Raw genomic sequence first — 24,629 nt, forward strand, 5'->3', positions numbered from 1 at the left:
GGTTTATTTTTTTCTAAATTGACCGCCAATATCCTGAGCTCTAGGCTTCAGAAAAAAAGAACTGTGGAAGCGAAAAAACCACTTCTGATAGCTAGGAAAAGTGCAGCTTCCAAATGAGCCAATCTACTCTTTCTGGTTGTCAGAATTTGCTTTTAAATTACTAGGTGATAAACTATCCCATGGACAGCAAAACAAAACTGTCCTTTAGTATTAGAATTGTGCTTCTTTTGCTTGATAATATAATTTTACAAAAGCATTATTATTATTATTATTATTTTTTGAGACAGGGTCTTGCTCTGTCACCTACGCTGAAGTACAGTGGCACAATCAGTGAGGTGAGCCACTGTACCCTTGAACTCTTGGGCTCAAGCAATCCTCCCACCTCAGTCTCTTGATTAGCTGGCACTACCAGGTGCACGCCATCATACGGAGTTAGTTTTTTTTTTTTTTTTTTAATGTAGAAGTAGGTGGTCTTGCTTTGTTGCCCAGGCTGGTCTCAAACTCCTGTCTTCAAGTCATCCTCCCACCTCAGCCTCCCAAAGTGCTAGGATTAGAGGTGTGTGTCACTGCGCCAGGCTTTAACTGTTTGATTAACAGAAAAATGATGGGCAACTACCTCCTTCAACTACTGAAATACTTTCTAAAGGAATAAAAAAATGTTAGCTTCTGCTATCACAGACAACTGCAGATATTTTTGGTACCACAGCATGTTATGATTTCTCAGGAAAAATATGAATTCTGAAGTCATATAACATTAAAAGCATTACACATGGCCAAGAGATCATTGATAAACATAAAAATTTTTTAAAAAATATTATTTGTGCTAATAATATGGGGATTAAGCTAGAGTCAACTGATTTACCAAATGAATAGTCTACTTTCATTACTTTCTGTATCTAAGATTTGCATTGATAACTTTGTGTAATGCAAAAAAATGTATATAAATCTATATTAAACTATGTTAATTTAAAGTGTGGGATCAATTCTAAAGATTTGACTTCCTTTTTTTTTTTTAATCAGAGAATTAAAATAGAAAGAAGTAAGAGAATAGAAAACTTGGTTACTTGGTTTAGCAGTTTTCTCAGATTGAAAAAAATAACAGTAAAACCTCCAGGGTTAAGAATTTCAAGTGAGGCTGCTACACAAAGAAGACAGACCAAATTAGCTTACCACTTGAACCATTTTGAGATATCTGGCATATCTTGGATCCTTGGCTACAGTTAAGATATTTTCTGCTGATACTTCACTTTCCTGTAGTCCAGAGTCTTGTGTACTGTTCTGCTGTAGAGAGTATTTGGTGTAAATCTTTAGACAATTTACAAAAGGGGTCTATCACGTTACTTAAAAGGAATGTTTCTTTCCATAATTCTACGGCAGTAAATTGCAGAAAAAAATCATCTCCCCAAATTTAAATACCAATAATTTAATTATGAGATATGTTTCCAAATATCTACAAATATTTAAATATCATTTCAGAGGAGGTTACATTTCAACACTATATTGGTTCCTTAAAATGCAAGTATATTCATGCATTAAAATAAAAATTCTGCTTTACTTGTCCCCAGAGTGCTGATACAAAGCATGAATTATATATAGGTGGTGATACTATTTTAACAAAACTTTTAAGAAAGCTAATAAAACTATCAGCTGTTTACAAATTAATAATAAATTTATTGAGATAATGATGAATTGATTTCCTAGGTATCTAGAATCTACCTAATTGAGCCCTTTATTTATTAAATCATTTTATTCTAAGTGGACATGGCTCTTCTAACTTTTAGAAAGCAATTTTTGGAGAAGTTGTAGAAGAGAAGCCAGTTTGTCAGACAAAATCATCTGGTTTTATACATTTCAGCTACTGATGGAACTATTAATGGTAACATTGTCTACAAAGCGGTTAAAAGTCATAATGTCATACTAAATATGACTTACAATAAAGAATACTGGGGAATGGTCTTTTTAGATAAAAATGCTATTGTTATACAGGCAGTCTTCACTTTGCATGGTACCATGTTACTGAAACTTGTGCATATGAGAACCATATCCTTGCTTAAATGCAAAACTAGATAGAACTGCCTGTATACAGTACTTGATTTTTCTATCAAACCAAACATTTAGAAAAAGCTTACTTTGGTGAATCTCTCTCATTATCTGTATATAAGCATTAAAAGAATTTCCTTAGAAGAAATCAATTTTATGTCTATTGTTCATTCTGAAATGTAGATAAATCAATATCTTTATATCTTCATAGTCTTTAGACTATGAATGTGAATTACATATTGAAGTTTTTCCCCAGATAATTCAAATATAAATTAAATCTGTCAAAAACTACAAAGCAAATAAACATCCAAAAACCCTTTAGGTTTCTTCTGTTACATGATATTGCTAAGTTTTACAAAAGTGAGTATATATATATATATATACACACACACACACACATATTCATCTATAATATAAATACAAAAATTTCAAAACACTGTTAATTAAATAAAAAATTAAAACAATAACCAAGTATGTTTTTTAACAATTTATGGAAATTAAACTCATATAATAGCAAAATGGTGCAAATGAACTACATCCTGGCCAGATATCAACTCTCAGTCGTTAACTTTTGCCTAATAACCAAGACCTCAACAAGGTTTAATTATGAAATGTATTACACCTTTGCTATTTGAATGACCCATTAAATCCTCCATCATATCTCTCAACTGTCCTTCATTTATTCTCAAATCAATCTCACTCTGCACAATTGGATATTCTATTGTGAATAATGATGAAATCTGAACCATGAAATTAAAGTTGCAGAAAAATCAGTACACAAACCTTGGGTCTTTGACTCATGTACAGATTAGAGAGAGTGATAAATAGATGATTTTTTAAAAAAGTACATTATTCTCCTTTGTCTGATAAGTGAGTTGACTATAATGTCAACGAAAACTCTGGATTAAGCAATACTTAAGCCCACTTCAAAATATTTTGTATAAAATATACCAATTAATAACAATGAATAAATGAGAAGTTGATGTGAATATTAAGAACATGCTGAGCAGTTATTTTATTAAGCTAATCAACACACAATTTTATCACAGTATTTCAAACTTTGGAAGCCAACAGAACTTCATAAACCCTCTAAATAAATACATATACAATTTTTAAATAAAATTGCCAGAGATATACCAGGTTATTCTGAATTTGCAAAGCAAATTAAGAAATTCAGCTGTGATTACTGGTAATCAATTTTTGGGACATTAAATATGTGAGGACCAACACAACTGCATAAGAATTTTAAAGGGCATATTATAGATGGCATTCATAATAGCACCTGGAAAAATTAATAATCAAAGTTAGACAGGTATACTTAAAAATCTTACAGAAATATATGACAGCTCTATCTACCACATAATAACTACTAGGTAGTGTGGAAATATTTTCTTAATATTCTTTATAGATGCTTTATTTTAGAAAGAGGATAGTCATATTTAATTGAGAGAATGTAAAGTTAAACTGCTCTACAACATCTGGATATCCTCTTGCACATTTTATATATTTGAGTGGCCATAAAGAAATTTGCTATATTAAATAAATGGATGTTAAATTTTATAATATCTAATTAAGTAAATGATCATCTAATTTATTACCCAAATATATACTATATTCTAAATATATGGCTCTTTCTACAGGGCCTCATACCACGCATCCTCAATATGTTTAATAAATTGAATACAGGTACTGAAAACAGTGTAGTGTAGTGTAGTATAGTGTAGTGAAGCAGGTAAGTGCTAGGGCTCTTGGCACCAGACTGTCTGGGTTAAAATTCTAGCTCTTATGTTACTTTTCGACCTTCAGCAAGTTACTTAACCTCTATATACCTCATTTGACCCATCTATAAAGTAAGATTGATAATATGGTGCTTATATTATAGGGCTGTTGTAAAGATTAAATTAGTTTATGAAAGGCACTTAGAAACGTGCATGCCTTGGTACACAGAAAGCACTCTTGAAGTGTTAGCTGTTATCATCACTGTCAACATCATCGTGATCTAAAAAATATCCTGTGAAAAGTGCCTCCAGGTACAAAGGCAGAATTCCATTTATAAGTCTATTTGTTTTATTTATTATTATTACTTTGGTAGGCCACCATTTTGATGATTACTTTGTTTTAGATTTTAATACCTCGCTGAGATACACTAGAGATTGTTCTCAAACAACAAAGAATTTTTATTTTTTGAAATAAAAAGTAATAGAAAATTTAAATTCATACAGAAGCATAAGTAAATGTTAAGATCTAAGAGCCAAATGTAAAGTATAGCTTTTACTGGGATGCTGATTCAAACGAATCAACTTCAAAAACACACTTTTTAGACAACTGGTATTTCTAAGATCAGTAGCTCTCAAATTTTAAGAGCCTATAGATCACCTAGGGGTCTTGTTAAAATGTAGATTCTCATCAGCAGTTTTGGGGTGGAGCCTGAGATGCTTCATTCTAACAAGCTGCCAGGTGATGCCCATGTGGTTGGTCCATGGGGTGTACTTGAGTAACAAGGGGTTAGACAATACCAGAGAATGTTTTATTTATTTATTTATTTTTTATTTTTGAGGCAGGGACTTGCGCTGTCACCTAGGCTGGAGTGCAGTAGTGTAATCTCGGTTCACTGCAACCTCTGCCTCGTGGGCTCAAGTGATCCTCCCACCTCAGCCTCCCGAGTAGCGAGACCACAGGTGCGTGCCACCACACCTGGCTAACTTTTGTATTTTTAGTGGAGATAGGGTTTTACCATGTTGCCCAGGCTGATCTCGAACTCCTGAGCTCAAGCAATCCACCTGCCTCAGCCTCCCAAAGTGTTGGGATTACAGGCCTGAGTGACTGCACCTGGCCAATTATTGTTAATTACACTGTATATGACAAAGGCATTTATATAAGCAAATGTTACAAAAGAAAATGTCAAAACTTTTCAGAGATGCTCAAAAATTTATGCAACGGTGAGATGACAAGATGTCTGGAATTAATTTCAGCAAGTGACCAAAAAAATAGATGAAGCAATTGTGAAAACTGGTGAATCCAGGTATATTTTTGTGTATGTTTAAAAATTTTACAATAAAACATTTTAAAAGTACATTTCCTCTAAGAACTTAGAAAAATTTCTAATTATTTTGAAGAAAATAATTATTTGAAGCTTTTTCCTAGTCCTATATAGACTGATTTTCTTTTTTATAGGCAAAGAAAGTATTAACTTCAGGAAGCCCTTCAAAATAACACAGCTAGTTTGTTTTTCCCAAACTGCATTTTCTATGTTAAGGTTTTAAAATTTTACTATTAGAAGTTTTACATGTTTATTTTTCTTCCTTCCAACCTGCTGCTTAACACTATCAGTTTCAACCAAGAACATCTGCTGGTTTCTTAGAACTCACTTACCTGTGGTTGCTCTGAAGTGGCTTCAGGATGTGCTCCATTTGTGACACTGGTGACATTTAAAGGAGATACTTCAACTGTGACGTCATCTAGGCCTGGGATAGATGACAACTGAGAAAAGAAAATTAGTATTGGAATATGAAGATAGTATTTGCATAAATAAACACTATTTTTAATAGCTGTCTTAAGTTTTAAGGCTATCACAATATCTTGTCTTTAATTTTCCATGTCATAAACTAAAAGTGAAAGACGGTCACAAATTCTTTTGAAGAACTTCTCAAAAATCTAATTTAGTTTACATAACCATTATTTTCAAAATATAGACAATCCTAGTGTAAGGACTGAGAGCCTGGTCTTTGAAGTCAGACTGTCAGGTTTAACTTTTAGCTCTACCACTCACAAGCTGTGTGATCTTGTGTAAAACTCCCTGTGTCTCAATTATCTCACCTGTAAAGTGGAGATAAGGACATGTACCTAGAAAAGTTGTTGTAAAAATATTTCTATTGATAATACTTAGAAAAAAAAGGGCTTTGTGCAAATTTTGAGTTTCAATTATCTAGGATATGACAAAACTCTTGTCTTTACACTTTAATGTGTGACACAGCTCATTCTTTTTTCTTTCTTTGAACATTCACCACTGAATGTTATTAAAATATGTTTCTTGTATGCAAAAAAATGGATATATTATTGGTATTTCAACATGAAATGGTTTAGCTTTCACTATGAAATAGTTAAGCATTTCAGGTTAGATCTGCGAGACCCATACAAACCTTCTTTTCTGAGTTCATCCTGATATCAATGACACGCATTTGTCAGATGTTTGGCTAACTTTGGGGATGACTCTATGGCCATGGAAATAACTAAGGTTAACTTGTCCATATGGTCATTTCATGTGCGACCTTGGACTCTAACTCCCTAAGAATTCCTTAAACATTAAAATAAGACAAATATTCACATTAAAATAAGACACATATTCATAACAAAGAATAATAATTAAAAAAAAAACAATGGTAATAAGATCTCAAGCAGCAATACTCATTGAGAACTGTTGACTGATAACCATAGTTAGCACAGTGGCTATGGCCCAAATACTTTCAAGTGGGTATGGCTGCTAGAGGAATATCTTGAACATGTTCAAGACCGGGTTTCCAAACTAGAGAAATGTTCTAAGAGAAACACAGTTGCTGAAGTCCATAAAGAGACGTAGAAAGTACAAACTAGACATTCTGGTCATATTAAAAAGGGATATCTTTTTTTCTTCCTCATAAATATTTACAGAATATTTCTTTGTTTTATTTTGGTAAATGGACATAGAAACTATTAATTTCAGGAAAGTTAGTCATGAAAATACACTAGTGTCTCCATAACTTTATAAACAGAAAAAACACATGTAAAAAAATATTAAAAATGAAACCAAACTAAAGACATCACTGTTATCAAAATCTTTAAGCTTGTAATCTAAAACAGTCTTCTATTTTTCTTAGTTATTATTTGCAATTTCTGACATCAAAACTGGTATTCCTCATTAGCATTTAAGGTATCTGCAAATAGAAACAGCTGATATTGTCTCTAAAATTTGCTGTGAGACATCTGAAGATTTATATTATTATTGTATTATCAAATAATAACTAGTAAAATAAATCTGGAATTTTCTATCAAATGAAGTGAACTAGATAACAGCTCAGCTTGTTAACATGTTACTCGCATTATGCGTTTGCCTAGCACAATGAAAGAAATCGCAAACCATGTGTACGTTTGAATTAATGGTTCATAATGAACACCATTTTCTTTGCAACTGCAGTAAAATTAAAAACACAACCAGTATCACTTCATAGATACAGAAGTTAAATGGAATCACTCCCAAATGCAATGAAAATTAAGTATGATTAAGAAAGCTGGTATATGCACAGCAAAGTTTATACTACAGATTATTGAGAAATACCAACCTTTGCATCTAAAATATTGAGAGTTGTTTCAATTTGTTGGATACGAAGTGAAAGGTCTGCCAGTTTCTGGAAAAGAAAAATTAGAGACATAAAAGTAAAGACTTTAATTAAAATAAACTGTTAACAATAACTAAGGGCAGATATGAAAATATTAAAAAACATTAAATATTTGTCATATTCTAATACAGTACTGTCTTATTTACATGAGTAGGAATGAGAACTCTTCTATTACCTGTATTATAATGCTTCTCAGTTTCTTTTTTTTTTGGGGGATGGAGTCTTGCTCTGTCGCCAGGCTGGAGCACAGTGGTGCGATCTCGGCTCCCTGCAACCCCTGCCCCCTGGGTTCAAGTGATTCTCCTGCCTCAGCCTCCCGAGTGCTGGGACTACAGGCACGTGCCACCACACCCAGCTAATTTTTGTATTTTTAGTAGAGATAGTGTTTCACCATGTTGGTCAGGATGGTCTTGATCTCTTGACCTCGTGATCTGCCTGCCTTGGCTTCCCAAAGTGCTGTGATTACAGGCGTGAGCCACCGCACCTAGTAGCTTCTCAGTTATTTTATAAAATTATATTCACTTATAACAAAGTGACATTTTCTGCAAACTCATTATCAGAGCAGTAAACAATTGTTGAGACCAGAATATAAACAAACCAGGACAGAGCCTTTTGTTTACTACTGTACCTTTAGTGCCCAGAATAGTACCCTGACACTTAATAGGAGCTTAATAATTATTTGTTGATGAATGAAGAAATTTTTTCATAGAAAATAAAAGAATAAAAATTATTCAAAGACACGCTGCAACAAGGTCTGCCTTTATAAATTACTTAAATGCATCAGCATATACAATTCGTCCCAGATTTAAACATCTGTAGTTTGAAAAATAAAGGGGAATGGAATTGGAAGATGAGTAATTCATTTTGGAAAGAGAAGAGAAAAAACTAGAGTATTAAAATCTACTATCAAAATGCAAGATAAACCAGATAGAAGAGCTTATCATGCTCTTGTTACTCTGTATAATTAAATTGTCAATGTACCTCTGTGTAAATATATACCTATACAAAGAAAGGTAACATCATAAAATATGACCTGTAAGAACATTTACTTGAAACCTCCTAATCTTAAACATTATATTCAGTCACATAATCCAAGAGCAGTTACCCAGTTTACAAGTTGGCAGATACACAGCATCCTGATTGTATTCTGGGATATTATTAAGATCCTGACTATTAAGTAGAACTTTACCATCCTGTGAAATGGTCACTTTGCCCACAATTAGAGGGGGCAAAAAACTGAAAGTGGCCACAAAGCAGATAGTGCTTCTTTACAGATCACTTATTTTTAGTTTAGCATCTTGATATCGACAAAGACATAATCTACAAATAAAGTATTAGGATCTAGTTTTCATGGTATCAAAGCTAAGTTTACCCTTGACTTCTAGAATTCATTCACATAAGGCTTTTAGGTAAACACCAATACAGGTTTATAACATGTATTATGAATGAATCCCTCTCCAAATTATAAGTGTATTCCTTAAAATCATAGAAATTTAATTTTGGCAAATCTAATCAGTCTCAATTCACTAGAGAAAAAATTCCATAGCAAATTAATATGTAAAATGAATGATAATTTCCAACTTATTTAAAAATGGACATATTGGTTTGATTGAAGGAAACACAAAAGGAAACAAAAAAATTGAATTAAAAATTTTTCTGTTTTAATATACCTATATATTTACTTTTAAGCAATAATCATCAATATTGTAAATATTTGAGTATTTACCTTGCTACATATGGTACAGTGTATATGCAACATATCAATTGAAATCTTACACCAAATCTATAAAGTAGGAACTATTATACCAATTTTAAAGATGAGAAAATTGAGTCTCATACAAGTAAAATATCCTGAACTCAAACCCTCCAACTCCAGAGGCAATACACTTCACGAGATTTTTTGAGATAATTTTACATTGTTAAAACATAATGGTAAATTCTTGGGTATTGCATAGAATTTTTGTTATCCAAAGCTAACAAATGATCAATTCGTTTCTCACTAAGATGATTCTGTGCCAAGAGGAAAAGCCTTTTGCTCTTCTGATTCTGAGATGATCATTTACAAAGTGGTTCTGAACTACAGTACATGAACTAGGATGAGAGAAAAAATTCTACCTTTATTTTTATCTACTTCTAGCTTAAATTTGGCATTGTTTAAAAACATAGTTAAAAAAAAAAATCACCATAGGCTGGGCACAATGGCTCATGCCTGTAATCCCAGCACTTTGGGAGGCCAAGGCAGGTGTATCATCTGAGGTCAGGATGGTCAACATGGTGAAACCCCAACTCTACTAAAAATACAAAAAAATTAGCCAGGTGTGGTGGTGTGCGTCTGCAGTCCCAGCTACTCAGGAGGCTGAGGCAGGAGAATCGCTTGAACCTGGAAAGCAGACGTTGCAGTGAGATGAGATCACGCCACTGCATTCCAGCTTGGGCGACGAGTGAGACTCCGTCTCAAAAGAAAAAAAAAAAAGAAAAAGAAAAAAAATCACAGTGGTTTTAGGATCTAAGACTGTCACCAATAGAAATTACAGTTTTTTTAAATCACATCACAATTGCTGCAGATTTCCTTATACTTCAAAATTATGGTTATTAGACATATGAAAGGATTATATAATTTAATGTGTTAATAAAGAACCTACTAGTATGTCATAGTTTTAAATTTTTTTAAGTATATAACTGGTTTCTTTTGTAATCCTATGCATTTTATTTTATCCACCTGAAAACATTAATTTGGTTTCACTAGACTGTCAAAGGGTCCATGGCATGATTAAGAAAGAACTACTTTTCAAAGATAATTCAGTATAATAAATGGTTTTGTATGTTCCAGTGTAATTATTGCTATAACATACCTGAATGTATACCTTTTAAAGAGCCATTGTCAGGTGAAAAGGTATACCTGGGTTCATTTATGGGCTGCTGAAGTTCATTTCTAAGATGTTTATGCTCGTGGCATTTTCCTTATACAATCCCCAGACCACTATAAAACAGGTTTTTCAATGCTAGCTATATTGACATTTGTGGGTAAAATATTCTTTGCTGCAGGGGACTGTCCTGCGCACTACAAGATGGGTAGCAGAATCTCTGGTCTCTATCTACTAAATGCCAGTAGCACTCCCCAGTTATTACAATCAAAGACACCTCTAGACATAGCCATATGTCCCCTGGTTGAGAGCCACTGCTCTAAATTATGGATGACTATGGATATAACATAAGTAACATAATCGGTGACAGTAGCTGTTCTCACCTCTGAAAGTTTTAGCAAGAGGAAATGGAAAGGTAACAGTCTTTCCCATCCATTTAACCATCGTCTTCATGAAGACTGAAAACAAACTTGAAATGCTATGGTTTGGGATAACAGGGGAATTTACAAAGTCCCTGATATTTGTCAAATAAGCTGAAAGCTTGATTTACTACCCATCTATTTCCAAGGCAGTACATTTTATAAAGTTAAAAAAAAAGGACAAAAGAAAGAAGGAAATATGGAGTTACTAGTTGAATATGGAAACAAAATAAAATGCTGGTTTTTCATGGTCATAAAATATCTTGCTTATATATCCATTTCTCTAAAAGAGAAACAGTATTTTAAGATAGTGGATCTCTTGGTATACTCCACTGTGTTGTATGTGCCCCAGAAGCCAGAAAAGGAAGCAATCAATGGTTTTATTAGGTTGTGTCTGATACTTAAGCCCAGCAGTCGTTAAAGATATAAGAGCAAATAAGGATTTAAGCAAAATATTATCTGATTAAAGGTTAAGTCCAATGGCAGGCTAAAAAAATGAATGTAGAAGATAAGCACTAAAGAAACTTTTAGGTTATGTGACAATTCTCAGCACTTTTGCTTGTACCTAAAGATTTTAGAAAAAAGAAAAATTTCAGAATATTAAAAAATTATTTAAAAATCCAGTATCTTAGGCATGTAATAAGTCTGAGTTTGGCTGAGGGTGCTTGTAATCCTAGTACTTTGGGAGGCCGAAGCAGGCAGATGAGCTCAGGAGTTCAACACCAGCCTGGGCAACATAGGGAAACCCTGTCTCTACAAAAAATACAAAAAATTAGCCAGGTGTGGTGGCACGCACCTGTAGTTCCAGCTACTTGGGGTGCTGAGGCAGGAGGTCTAGGCTGCAGTGAGCTAAGATCACTCCACTACACTCCAGCCTGGGTGACAAAGTGAGACCGTCTTACAAAAAAACAACAAAAAAAGTTTGAATTAAAATAACATTCTGGCCAGGTACAGTGGCTCACGCCTATAATTCCAGCACTTGGGAGGCCGAGGCCGAGGGATCACTGAAGCCCAAGAGTTGGAGACCAGCCTAGATAATGTAGTGAGATGCCATCTCTAACACACACACACACACACACACACACACACACACACACACACACACAATTAGCTGGGTGTGGTGACACATGCCTATAGTCCAAGCTTCTAGGAGCTTCTAGGGAGGCTGAGGTGGGAGGATCACTTGAGCCCAGGAAGTTGAGGTTGCCCTGAGCTGTGATCACGCCACTGCACTCCAGCCTCGGTGATACAGCAAGACCCCGTCTCGGGGGGAAAAGAAAAAAAATTATTAAACAAACAAACAAAAAACCAAAGTAACACATTTGACACTCCTGTTTACAAAGTACCTTTGACTTTAAAATTCACTATAAGGTTAAATGCTCAGGTTTCACCTGCAATATGCATAGAGCTTATGTTGCTTCCTGCCAACCCCTCAAAATTTGCAGTCCCAATGGATGACCATAAGATTTTGCTGACTAAAGCAAGAATAAAAATGCTCACTGGGGATTTGTGGTGGAAGAGGAGATGACCCTAAGTACCTCTGTAATGTGGGTCTGATTCTACTACTTTCTCTGTTATCTAATCTCTCTTCTACTCTGGTGACAATCACTGGAAGAGTTACAAAAGTAGCCTAATATGCAGAAAGTTTTTGCAAAGTTGAGTTCTTCACAGAATGCAGTTTTATACTCTTCTCTTTAATGAAGAACTCTAGAAACAGTGTCACTGATGAAGAAAGAACCCTAGCAATTTGTTTCAAACTTAATTCTGGCTTGAGGGTTTATCTGTGACTGAAGCTGTTTAAGTTTGGGTTTGGTTCAAACCAGATCCTGTCGGGGGGTGGGAAAAGTTTTCTTTTTCCTCCCAGTTCACTCTCAGTTCAAAAACTAACAGTTGAGGTTCCTCTTTTGCTGAGAGAAACAGTCAGTTGGTTCTTGTTTGAGGCTTTAAATAAATAAGGACTAGAGGCCTATTAGGCACTATTAACAAAAACATTTCAAAACACCAAAGTGACTTTACCTTGGGAGAAAATGGCACCTTACATTTGAATACATATATCTTTGGAATTGACATAAAAACATATTACATCAAACAGACATAGCATAGCAAAGAAGTGAATATGAGTCTAAATATAGATTTTAATATAGCTATAAGAAGGTACTTGTACTGCACTCTCTCACTTGAAGTTGACATAAGCATGCTTCTTAATCAGATAAAGCAGTGCAATATAAGAAAGTAATGAGATATTGACTTTTCCAGTTAAAAAATCAGTGGGAATCCAGTTCTGCTACTTTCTATCTGTGTATGTGCAGCTAATGCAGCTACAACTACTGGGGGCATGCAAAGATATGTTGAATGAATGAATGACTAAGCAAATGATTTAAACTTCTCTACATCTTAGTTTCTGTATCTGTATGAGTGGGATAACTAAACCTCTCTCAAAGGACTGACTGTGATAATTAAATACACATAAAGCACTTAGTATGATGCCCAGCACAGAGTAAGTACACAATAAATATTAGTTGTCATCTCATTGAGCAGTCTCCAGCTGACATGAATATCCAAATTGCTAAAATATATATTGTAGACAATCAGTTACAGTCAACCCTTGATTATCATACATAAAGGAGAAAAAGGTGGGACAACAGCAAGATGGGGGAATAGGACTTTCCAGCACTGATCCTCCCACAGAAACATCCATTTGAAAAACTATTCACGCACGAAAATAAATTCTCAAGAGCTAAGGAAACCAGGTGAGAAATTACAGCACTGGGTGTAGCACAAAAGTAAGAAAAAACACATTGAAGAGGGTAAGAAGGACAGTTTTACAGAACTCATGTCACCCTTCCCCCAACTCCAGGCAGCACAGCATGGAGAGAGATACCCTCCAGGTGGGCGAAGGAGAGGCAGTGAGCACAGGACTTTGCCTTGGACCACAACACCAGGCCCACCCCAGCAGAACTCAGTGCTGAGCAATCCCCCTCAGTCCAGACTCCAGGCTGACACCTGCAGGCGAAGCCTTTAGGCCCATCCTGGCACTAGGCTGGATCACCCAGTCCTGAGTTCTAGGCTTGTCCCACTGGGACCGTAGGTTCCAGACCAGCTCAAGGCTCAGGACAGTCCCAGCACCAGGCAAGACTGCATAGATTGTCTCCAGGTCTGCTCTAGCGGAAGGCCAGCCCCAGTGGCCCTAGGTTCTAGACCAATCCCAGCACAGGGCTAGCCTCCATAGGCCCAAGGTTCAGGCCCACCCCAGCACCAGGTCAGCTCCTGCAGATATAGGTTCCAGGCCTGACCAGTGCCAAGTCAGCTCCTGTGGCCCCAGTCTGGCTCCTGAAGCCCATACCCTAGTGGAAGTAGGGTTTAGGCCCATCCCAGTAGGCCCTTCTGTTGGGCTGACACCCATAAACACAGGCTCCAGGACCATCCCTGTGGACTCAAGTTCCAGGCTAGCCACTATTGCCGTAGGACCCAGGCCAGCCCCATGTAGCCCAAGTTACCAGGCCAGCACCTATAATCCCAGGCTCCAGTCTGGCCCCTGTGACCCCAGGCTGCACACTTGCCCCAGCACCAAGCTGGCCCCAGACAAATCCCTGTGGTGAGTCAGGGTCTAGGTATGTTCCAGCAGACCCAGAGTCTGGGACCACCCCAGTAGATTGCATTGCCAGATTGGCCCCCATGGACGGAGGCTTCAGGACCACTCCTGCAGACTCAGGCTCCAGGCTAGTCACAGTACAACCAGGACGCAGGCCCACCCCCACATACTCTGGCTCCAGGTCCACCCCAGGGGTTCCAAGCACCAGGCCCACCTTGGAACCTGGCCAGACACTGCAGACTCAGGCTCAAGGCTCACCCCAGTGCCAGACCAACCCCTGCAGACTTAGGCTTCAAGTTGGAACCCAAAGGATCCAGGCCCACCCCTATAGAGCTAATCAGCAGGTCCACCCCAGTGGATCAGGCTCCAGGAACAACCCTACAAACCCAGGCACCAGGCCAGCCTACCCAAGGACTCCAGCAGCAAGCCTGCCATGCACCACAACAGATGGCCTGTCTAGAACCTCTGGATGGGCTTACTGGTGAAGGGCTTTCCCAGACAAAGCCAGTCTGCAAAGACTGGAGTAAGTCCTTACTTCTTCAAACACACACATACCAACACATGGCCACAAAGACCAAGAATAATCAGAGAAACACGTCACTACTAAAGAAACAAATCACCAGTAACTGACCCTTCTTCACAACGAATCCAAAATTATTGTTTTAGGGAAACTCAGTGGACTTCAGGAAAATTCAGAGAAACAATTCAATGAAATCAAGAAAATAATAAATGACCAAAATGAGAAATGTAACAGAAAGATTGGAATTATTTTCAAAAAAATCAAACAAATTTTAGAGCTGAAAAAAAAATGTATACAGTCAAATTCAGAATATTCTAATACTGTCATGGTGATTAAATCACTTATATCTTTAGTATGAAAGTTAACAGACAAAACTATTAAAAATAATAATAGCTACAATAACTTGTTAAGGGATATGCAGTATAAAAAGATATACGTTGCAAAATCAAAAACAAAATGTGGAGAGGTGGAGTAAAAGTGCAGAGGTTTTTTATGTTATCAATTATGTTATTATCAGTTTAAAATAGCCTGTTATAACATGTTTTATGTCAGCCTCATGGGAACAACAAAGCAAAAACCTAATAGTAAATACACAAAAGATGAAAAGTAAGGAATCAAAGTATATCACTAGAGACAATCATCTAATCACAAAAGACAGCAAGAGTGGAAGAAAGGAACAAAAGATCTATAAAGCAACTAGAAAACAATGAACAAAATCGCAGCAGTAAGTCCTTATCTATCAATAATTACCCTGAACGTAAATGGACTAAATTCTCTGATCAAAAGACACAGATTGACTGAATAGATACAAAAATAAGACCCAACTACCTGCTGTGTACAAGCGACTCACTTCACCTTTAAAAAATGGACACACATAGATTGAAGTGAAAGAATGGAAAAGAGCTCAGCACAGTGGCTCACATTTGTAATCCCAGCACTTTGGGATGCCAAGGCGGGAGGATCCCCTGAACTCAGGAGTTTGAGACTAGCCTGGGCAACATGGTGAGACGCCGTCTCTACAAACACCATGGACATATCATCCAGGCAGAAAATCAATAATGAAACACTGGCCCTAACAGACATATGTAGAAAATTCAATAAAACAGCAACAGAATACACATTCTTCTCAAGGGCACACAAAACATTCTCCAGGTTATATGATATGCCACAAAACAAATTTTAATACATTTAAGGAGACTGAAATCATATCAAGTATCTTTTCTGACCATATTGGTTTGAAACTAGAAATCAATAATAGAAGGAATCTTGAAAAAAATCATAAATATCTGGAAATTAAATAACATGCTCCTAAATAACCAATAGGTCAAGTAAATTAAAAAGGAAATTAAAAATATTTTGAGACAAATGAAAATGGACATACAACACATCAATACTTATGCGAGGTGGCAAAAGCAGTTTTAAGAGGAAAGGAAGCTTCAGCAGTAAAGACCTATAACAAAAAAGATGAAAGATCCAAAGTAACATCCTAGTGTTACAACTGAAGGAATAGAAGAACAAATAAAACCCAAAGTTAGTAGAAGGAAAAAAATAATAATGATCGGAACAGAAAAAAATGAAAGAGACTAGAAAACCAATAGAAAAGATCAATGAAACTAAGAGCTGGATTTTTGAAAAGAAAAACAAAATCCACAAACTTTTAGCTAGATTAAGAAAAGGAGAAGATTCAAATGATATCAGAAACGAAAGAGATGTTACAACTGATACCACAGAAATACAAAGAATTGGCTTTTTCATCCACAGAGCGCAATGCAGCTCAGTGACGTTATAAATGCTAATGAACTTAAGGTCTGATGTGTGTTTGAAAGAATCAGCGAAGCTTTTCTTTTTTCTTTTGTTTTGTTTTTTTGAGATGGAGTCTTGCTCTATCACCCAGGCTGGAGTGCAATGGCGCAATCATGGCTCACTGCAACCTCCACCTCCCAGGTTCAAGTGATTCTCCTGCCTCAGCCTCCCAAGTAGCTGGGAATACAGGCGTGCACCACCACGCCCAGTTAATTTTTGTATTTTTAGTAGAGACAGCGTTCCACCATGTTGGCCAGGCTGGTCTCGAACTCTTAGCCTCAGGTGATCTGCCCACCTGGGCCCAAAGTGCTGGGATTACAGGTGTGGGCCACCGTGCCCCGCCCATCAAAGCTTTTCAAGTAGATAAGAAGTATCTGAATATGGGACCACTGATATATTCAGAACAGAAGTTTTTGCTTTCTTTGTCTCTTTCATGGTGGTAGCTGGGGTGAATTTTTAGATGGTCCCAATTTTCTACAGGAATGTTTAGATGAGAATTTTTTGTTTCTGTCCTGTGGTTGAGTTGGTGCCACAGAGAATTTCCATAAAATTCAATTCCATTATTTAAAACAGTTTTTTAAACTAGTTTTTCTATCAACCAGCCCCGGTCTGAAACTTGACACAGTGTTAACACAAAAGAGCAAGTACTTAATCTTCGTTCACATACTCTACCTACAAAGACATGACCTACAGTAGTTCTTCAAGCAGGTCAGTTTTAGGAGACGTTAATTCTATCTAACTAGACTAGCTATTTCACAACTATGTAAGACAACTTTATAAACTTTGCTTTAACTTACAAAGTTCATTTAATAATCCCATTGTTTTGACAATTCTAAAGATTGTAAGTTTATTTTTACAGTCTACTCTTAAATATTACTGTTGAGGCATATATATGGCAATGGTGGACTTAATTCTGCCTAAGATATCTGAGCATCTGTAGTAAAATATGAAGCTACCTTCATTTGGTTGATATGCTAAAGACATTTTTAAAAGTATCTCATTTTTCAAAAACTTGGTTTGTGTGTTTTGTATGCTCAGGAATTTTTCCACAGTACTGGAGACCATTGTAGTGATTAAATTTGGCCCTTTTGACAGAAAACAGAACGATGGATTCCTAGAGATAAAAAAGGGGTGACTGCAAAGGAGCATGAGGGAATTTTTGGAGTGATTCTATATCTTGTTCTACAACTATTCTACATCTTGATTATGGTATGATTATGCATTTGTCAAATCTCATACTTAATGGTAAATTTTACTGCATATAAGTTCATACTCCAATAAACATGACTTTACAATTAAAACAAAAGAAATATGAAGGCTCATAAGAGATTGCTATGACCAATTATATGCTAACAGATTGGATAACCTAGAATGGATAAGTTCCTAGACACATACAACCTATCAAGACTAAATCGTAAAGAAATAGGTAATCTGAACAGACCAATAATAAGTAAAGAGATCAAATCAGTAGTTAAGTCTCCCACTAAACAAAACCCCCAGGACTTGATGCCTTCACTACTGAATTCTACCAAACATTTAAAGAAGAACTAATACAAATCCTTCTCAAACTCTTCCAAAATACTGAAGAGGAGGGGAAACTTTCGAACTCAATTTAGGAGGCCAGCATTATCCTGATTCCAAAGCCAGACAAATACACTACAAGAAAAGAAAATCAAAGGTCAATATCCCCAGTGAACATAGAAGCAAAAATCCTCTATAAAATACTGGCAAGCTGAATACAACAGTGCATTAAAAAGGTCATTCACCATGATCACGTCAGATTTATCCCTGGGATACAAGGATGGTTCAACATATGCAAATAAGTAAAGGTGATGCATCACATTAACGGAATGAAAGACAAAAACCGTATGATCATCTCAATAGATGGAACAAAGGCATTTGACAAAATTCAACATCCTTTGATGATAAAAACTCTCAACAAATTAGGCATAGAAAGAATCTAGCTCAACACAATGAAGGCCATTTATGACAAGCCCACAGCTAGCATCATACGCAATGGTGAAAACTGAAAGTATTTCCTCTAAGATGAGGGACAAGACAAGGATATTCACTCTTACCCCTTCTATTCAACATAGTACTAGAAGTCCTAGCTATAGTAATTAGACAAGAGGGAAAAATAAAAGGCACTGAAATTGGAAAAAAGGAAATGAAATTGTTTCTGTTCGCAGATGGCATGCTCTTATATATTGAAAATCTTATAAAAAATTCCACCAAAAAATTGTTAGAACTAACAAACTACTTTGGTAAAGCTGCAGGATATAAAATCAACATACAAAAATCAGTAGCATTTCTATACACTAAAAGTAAACTATCTGAAAAAAAAGAAAAAAATCTCATTTACAATAGCTACAAAAAAAAATACATAGGGGTAAATTTAACCAGTGAGGTGAAAGATCTGTACACTGAAAACTATAACACATTGATGAAAAAAACTGAAGAATACACAAATAAATGGAAAGATAACGTGTGTTCATGGATTGGAAACATGAATGTTGTTATAAGGTTGACACCACTCAAAGCAATCTACAGACTCAATGCAATCCCTATCAATTTTCCAATAATATTTTCACAGTAATAGAAAAAAAATCCTAAAATTCATACTGAACCACAAAAGACCCTGAACAGGCAATGCAATATTAAGCCAAAAAAACAAAGCCAGAGAGATCACACTCTGATTTGAAAATCTACCACAAAGCTACAGTAATCAAAACAGCCATAGACCAAGGAAACAGAATAAAGAGCCCAGAAATAAATCCACGCATTTAAAGTCAATTGATTTTTGAGAAAGATGTTAAGAACACAGAAAAGACAGTTACAGAAACATACTTTTCACAGATGTTAAGAATAACAGTCTCAATAAATCATTTTGGGACAACTGGATATCCACACGCAGAATGAAATTAGACCCTCATCCTTTACCATATAAAAAAATTTAACACGAAAAGGATTCAAGATTTAAATGTAAGACCTGAAACTGTAAAACTACTAGAAGAAAACATAAGGGGAAAGTTCCACGACATTGGTCTGGGCAATGACTTTTTTTGGATATAAACCCCAAAGCACTGGTAACAAAACCAAAAATAAATAAATGGGATTACATCACACTAAGAAGTTTGTAGAATCTGGATTTTAAATTATTTTTTAAAAATTATTTTAAAAGACTACGAAGCTTTTGCACAGCCAACGAAACCATCAATAGAGTGAAGAGAACCTATGGAATGGGAGACTATATTTGGAAACCATATATGTGATGAAGGGTTAATATCCAAAATATACAAAGAATTCAATAGCAAAAAAAAAATCACATTAAAAAATGGGCAATAGACTTTTTTTTGAGACACAGTCTCGCTCTGTTGCCCAAGCTGGACTGCAGTCCTGCTATCTCGGTTCACTGCAACCTCCACCTCCCAAGTTCAAGTGAGCCTCCCAAGTAGCTGGGATTACAGGTGCCTGCCATCACGCCTGGCTAATTTTTGTATTTTTAGTAGAGACAGGGCTTCACCATGTTGGCCAGGCTAGTCTTGAACTCTTGATCTCAAGTGATCCGCCCGCCTTGGCATCCCAAAGTGCTGGGATTACAGGCATGAGCCACTGCGCCGGACAATAAACCTTAACAGATATTTCTGAAAAGAAGACATACATATGGCCGACAGGTATATGAAAAAATACTCAACATCACTAATTATTAGGGAAATGCAAATTAAAAGCACAATGAGATATTACCTCATAACTGTTAGAAAGGCTATTATCAAAAACATAAAAGATCACAAGTGTTAATGAGGATGTGTAGAAAAGGGAACCTCTGTACACTGTTGGTGGGAATGTAAATTAGTACAGCTATTATAGAAAATAGTACAGAGGTTCCACAAAAAATTAAAAATAGAACTACTATATGATCCAGCAATCCCACTTCTGGGTATATATCCAAAGGATGTAAAATTAGTACATTCAAGAGACATCTGTACTTGAAAGTTCACTGCAACATTATTCACAATAGCCAAGATACGGAATCAAAAGTGTCCATCAATGGATGAACGGATTAAAAAAAGTGGTATATATACACAATGGAATACTATTTAGCCTTAAAAAAGAATGAAATCCTGTCATTTGTGACAACATGAATGAACTGGAAGACATTGTGTTAAATGAAATAAGCCAGTCAAACAGAGACAGATACTGAATGATCTCACTTATATATGGAGGATAAAAAAGTACAATTCATAGAAATATTGACTAGAATGGTGGTTAGCAGGGGCTTGGGGTTAAGAGAATTGGGGACATGCGGTCAAAGGATACAAAATTTCAGTTAGGCAGGAGGAATAAGTTCAAGAGATCTCCTACATGTCATGGTGACTGCTGTTAATAACAATATATTGTATTGAAAATTGCTAAGAGAGGCGATTTTAAGTGTGCTCACCACAAAAAAAAGTAAGTACGTGAGGCATTGCTTATGTTAAATAGCTTGGTTTGGCCATTCCACAATGTATTCATATATCAAAACATCATGTTGTACATCATAAAAATACAATTTTTACCTGTCAATTTAAATAAAGAAATAAGATTTTTGAAAAAGGACAAAAGGCAATAGTCTACCTTTAAACTTCATGAGGTTTTGATGAACAAACTTTTCTCTAGAGTTCAAAGAAGTACTAGAATACAGATACAGCCAGAACAGCTGCAGAGAAGTTGAGACAGGAACAGGAGGAGGTTAAAGAGTGACTCATGAGGCTTTGATCATAATCTATCAATAAATGAGATGACTATTGTTTTCTTTGATCTAGTTGTCAGTAAACAGCTCTCATTCAAGAACCATTAGGCACTACAAAGGTGAAGGGCTATCCCTGTTTCAGGACAGCTCAAACAAGTTGCTTTCATAGGTGTGTTTACTTGTTGGTTTGTTCTTTATTTTTCAGCTTGATGATAAGGGCTATGGGGATAAGAGTATTTGCTCCTTTCTGCTAGTAATCCTGGGACAGTCCCTTTCCAGATACTTCTCCATCTTGCCCTGGTATAAAAATTGAAGGGTGAAAACCTTGGCTTACTGGTTTTTATTCAGTCAATTTTATATCCTAAATTATTTAGAGAGATAGTAGGAATGAAATAAAACTGACTGGAAGCAAGCACCTAGTTTCTGGCCATTAACATATAAAACTAAATTGAATTAAGCCCCTTACTCTACCAATTACTATATTTTACTTTGTCTTAGAAGGCAGAAGAAATGTTGATAATTAGACAAAACAATAACTGGAATTTCATACAAGTAAAAAATAGTTTTCCCATCTCCATGCAATTTTTATTAATAGTAGTAACACACTTAACAAAAACTCTAATTGCTAAGGCTATACCTTACATAAGACAGAATGTTCAACAGACTTACTTGTGAATATCTAAGTCCCATAATTTACTTTTCTCTTTCCTTAAATGCAATTTCAACCCATGGTTCCCATTGTCTTCCCCATCCTCTTTTGGCTTTTTAAAAGACAGGGATTCCCTGAATCCTGGATCTAGTACCTAATCCTCTTTTTTAAAACAAAAACAAAAACAAAACACTGAGTTTCTCTGTTGTCCAGTCTTGTCTCAAATTCCCGGGCGCAAGTGATCCTCCTGCCTCTGCCTCCCGAGTAGCTGGGATTACAGGTGCGCACTGCTGTGCCAGTTCTGGTACCTAATCCCTAGTTGGGTACTTAATCCTTACATCACAAGTCATTTGCAGAAAATATTTTTATTTCTATAATCATATTTGATGCCAAAGTTATGTTTCTAGGCTATCTCCTCTAGCCATCTTTTAGATCCAGAATGTAAAATAAATTTAAACAATGTGGTTTTGGGGTACAGGAACGAATGACAAATTGCAAAATAAAAACTGTGTTCAACTGTGAAATTTTAGAAGCCGGGCGCGGTGGCTCACGCCTGTAATCCCAGCACTTTGGGAGGCCGAGGCTAGTGGATCGCCCAAGGTCAGGAATTCGAGACCAGCCTGATCAACATGTTGGAACCCCGTTTCTACTAAATATAAAAAATTAGCCAGGCATGGTGGCGCATGCCTGTAATCCCAGCTACTCAGGAGGCTGAGGCAGGAGAATCGCTTGAACCCGGGAGGTGGAGGTTGCAGTGAGCCGAGATCGCGCCACTGCACTGTAACTTGGGTGACAGAGTGAGACCCTGTCTCACAAAAAAAAAAAAAAAAAAATTAGATTTCCTATCGTTCCCTTTAATCGCAATAAGCCTGACTGAACTATCTCTATCTCACAGGGACCTCTAGAACACTAACTCAGTAGAGGAGGGGTGCAGGATTGATTTTAACAGAGTAAAAGAGAACCTAAGGTGTGTTAACACAATTGGGTGATGAGAGGTCACGGTACATGAATAAAGACTGTAATTCTTGTTTTACTCCATTTGTCAATCTCAGCAGTGAAAGGTGATTTCCAGGCGACTCTATAAACCAGTATCACCGGACCTACCTCCTCACAAACTGTAGAAAAGCGGTTGAGGAACTGTACAGTGTGCACCACAAATTGGTTTAGAAAAGCCACCGTTCTTTTCTGTTGAATAGCTGGCACCTGTGTTACGTAAAAACAAACATGGTTCATACAGGAGAAACGTACACAGTGCAAATCTTTTCATATTTGGACATAATCACGAGGCACTTTGCTGTGTGATATGAATTTCTTGAAGGAGTGGGAATAGTCATTAACTTGTTTCCTAAACTGTGGGTGGGGTGTCCGAAGATGACAGAGGTGCATAAAAGTTTGAGAACAGGCTCTAGACTCACTGGTACGAATTTTGGCACGCAAAAAGCACCACACGTAAACACACACAAAATCTTGGGGGCTGAATAAGAGGTAGGGCTAGCTATCGCAACCGGCGTGTGTCGCCGGCGGCAGAGAGACAAGCGAGACGGGAAGCGAAAGTTGGGAGATGCACACCGTCTCCTTAATCAGCTCAGGAGGGACCCCATTTCAAGGTGGACTGTGGGGCTCTCCCTCCTGAGGCCCCCACAAGGGCCCGAGGCCGTGACAGGGTGGGGACTCGGAAGGTGGGTGTCTCCCCGGAAAGCTGCGTCTTCCCCATCCTCCTCCCGGCTCGTCGGGAGTGTAGCACCGTCTTTTACAAACCTTGGTCAGGTCTATGCCTGACCCCATGAGAGGAAGCCCGTCCTCATCCATCTCCTCAGCGGGCGGTGGACCCCGAGTTCACCCACAAACCCCTCCCAGATGGGGACCGCCCAACCAGGTAATCACGTCTCAACTTTCCCCCCAAGTCCCCGCCTCCGGGGCCTTTCCCGCCGGAAGAAAACTTCTCAGCTCACTAATCACTCGGCGGCTTCCGGAGAGCCCGCCTCCTCGCTCGGCATTCTGGGATTGGTAGTCTTAGTCCAGATTGTGACGTCAACTCCGGGGTGGCGCGCGGTGGTGGAAGGGTGCAGTTAGAGCACTGAAATCTTAGAAAGGAGGCAAAAAAACAAAACAAAACAAAAAAAACAAAGCCAGAACTTGCGTCCTTTTGAGGTTATCCCTACTTAGTCCTGTCTGTTATATAATAACTCCGTCATTCCTTGAGCAACAATTTTTTTTTTTGTTTTTGTTTTTTTGTTAATCCTAAGTGCCATATACTCTGCTAGGTTTTTACTGGGAAAACAAAGATTGAGTTTGATTGCTGCACGGGAGAGGTTCATGCCCTGAAGAATGAGAAATAAGACCTACTTCCAAAGCGTGTGTGTGTGTATACACACAAGTTCTCGCTATTTCCCCAGGCTGGTCTCGAACTCCTGGCCTCAAGCGATTCTCCTGCCTCAGCCTCACAGAGTGCTGGGATTACAGGCGTGAGCCAACGCGCCTGGTCTTCCAAAGGTTTTTAAAACATGAAATAAAATGTCAACTACTAGATGTGAGGCACAAACCTACGGAAGTGACTGCCACTTACAGGGAGCATCAAAAAGATGAAGAGCAAGACTGCAGTGGGCAGTTTTGTTTTAAAGATGGGGGGTCTCGCTTTGTT

The 24,629-nt window shown here is 37.0% G+C and overlaps 1 protein-coding gene across 3 annotated transcripts in view; it reads right to left on the reverse strand.

Annotated features, from left to right (window-relative positions):
• The window catches only part of WASHC3 (WASH complex subunit 3), a 49,740-nt gene extending 25,761 nt beyond the window's left edge, over positions 1 to 23,979 (reverse strand). The window contains exons 1-5 of one of the 3 annotated variants that reach the window (XR_002008327.3): positions 23,747 to 23,928; positions 23,093 to 23,191; positions 7,356 to 7,421; positions 5,413 to 5,520; positions 1,171 to 1,281 (exon numbers count right to left, since the gene is read on the reverse strand). Coding sequence is in view for 2 of the 3 variants with exons in the window: in XM_004053769.3 (XP_004053817.1) it covers positions 1,171 to 1,281; positions 5,413 to 5,520; positions 7,356 to 7,421; positions 23,093 to 23,191; positions 23,747 to 23,797 (435 nt within the window). In the remaining variant the exon portion in view is untranslated. Of the gene's footprint in view, positions 1 to 1,170; positions 1,282 to 5,412; positions 5,521 to 7,355; positions 7,422 to 23,092; positions 23,192 to 23,746 lie in introns of all 3 variants that reach the window. The other 2 variants (XM_004053769.3, XM_019039429.1) reach the window with 2 other exon arrangements.
• Between the last annotated feature and the right edge of the window lie 650 nt (positions 23,980 to 24,629).

Source organism: Gorilla gorilla, chromosome 10, assembly GCF_029281585.2.
Source record: "Gorilla gorilla gorilla isolate KB3781 chromosome 10, NHGRI_mGorGor1-v2.1_pri, whole genome shotgun sequence".
Taxonomy (NCBI): Eukaryota; Metazoa; Chordata; class Mammalia; order Primates; family Hominidae; genus Gorilla; species Gorilla gorilla.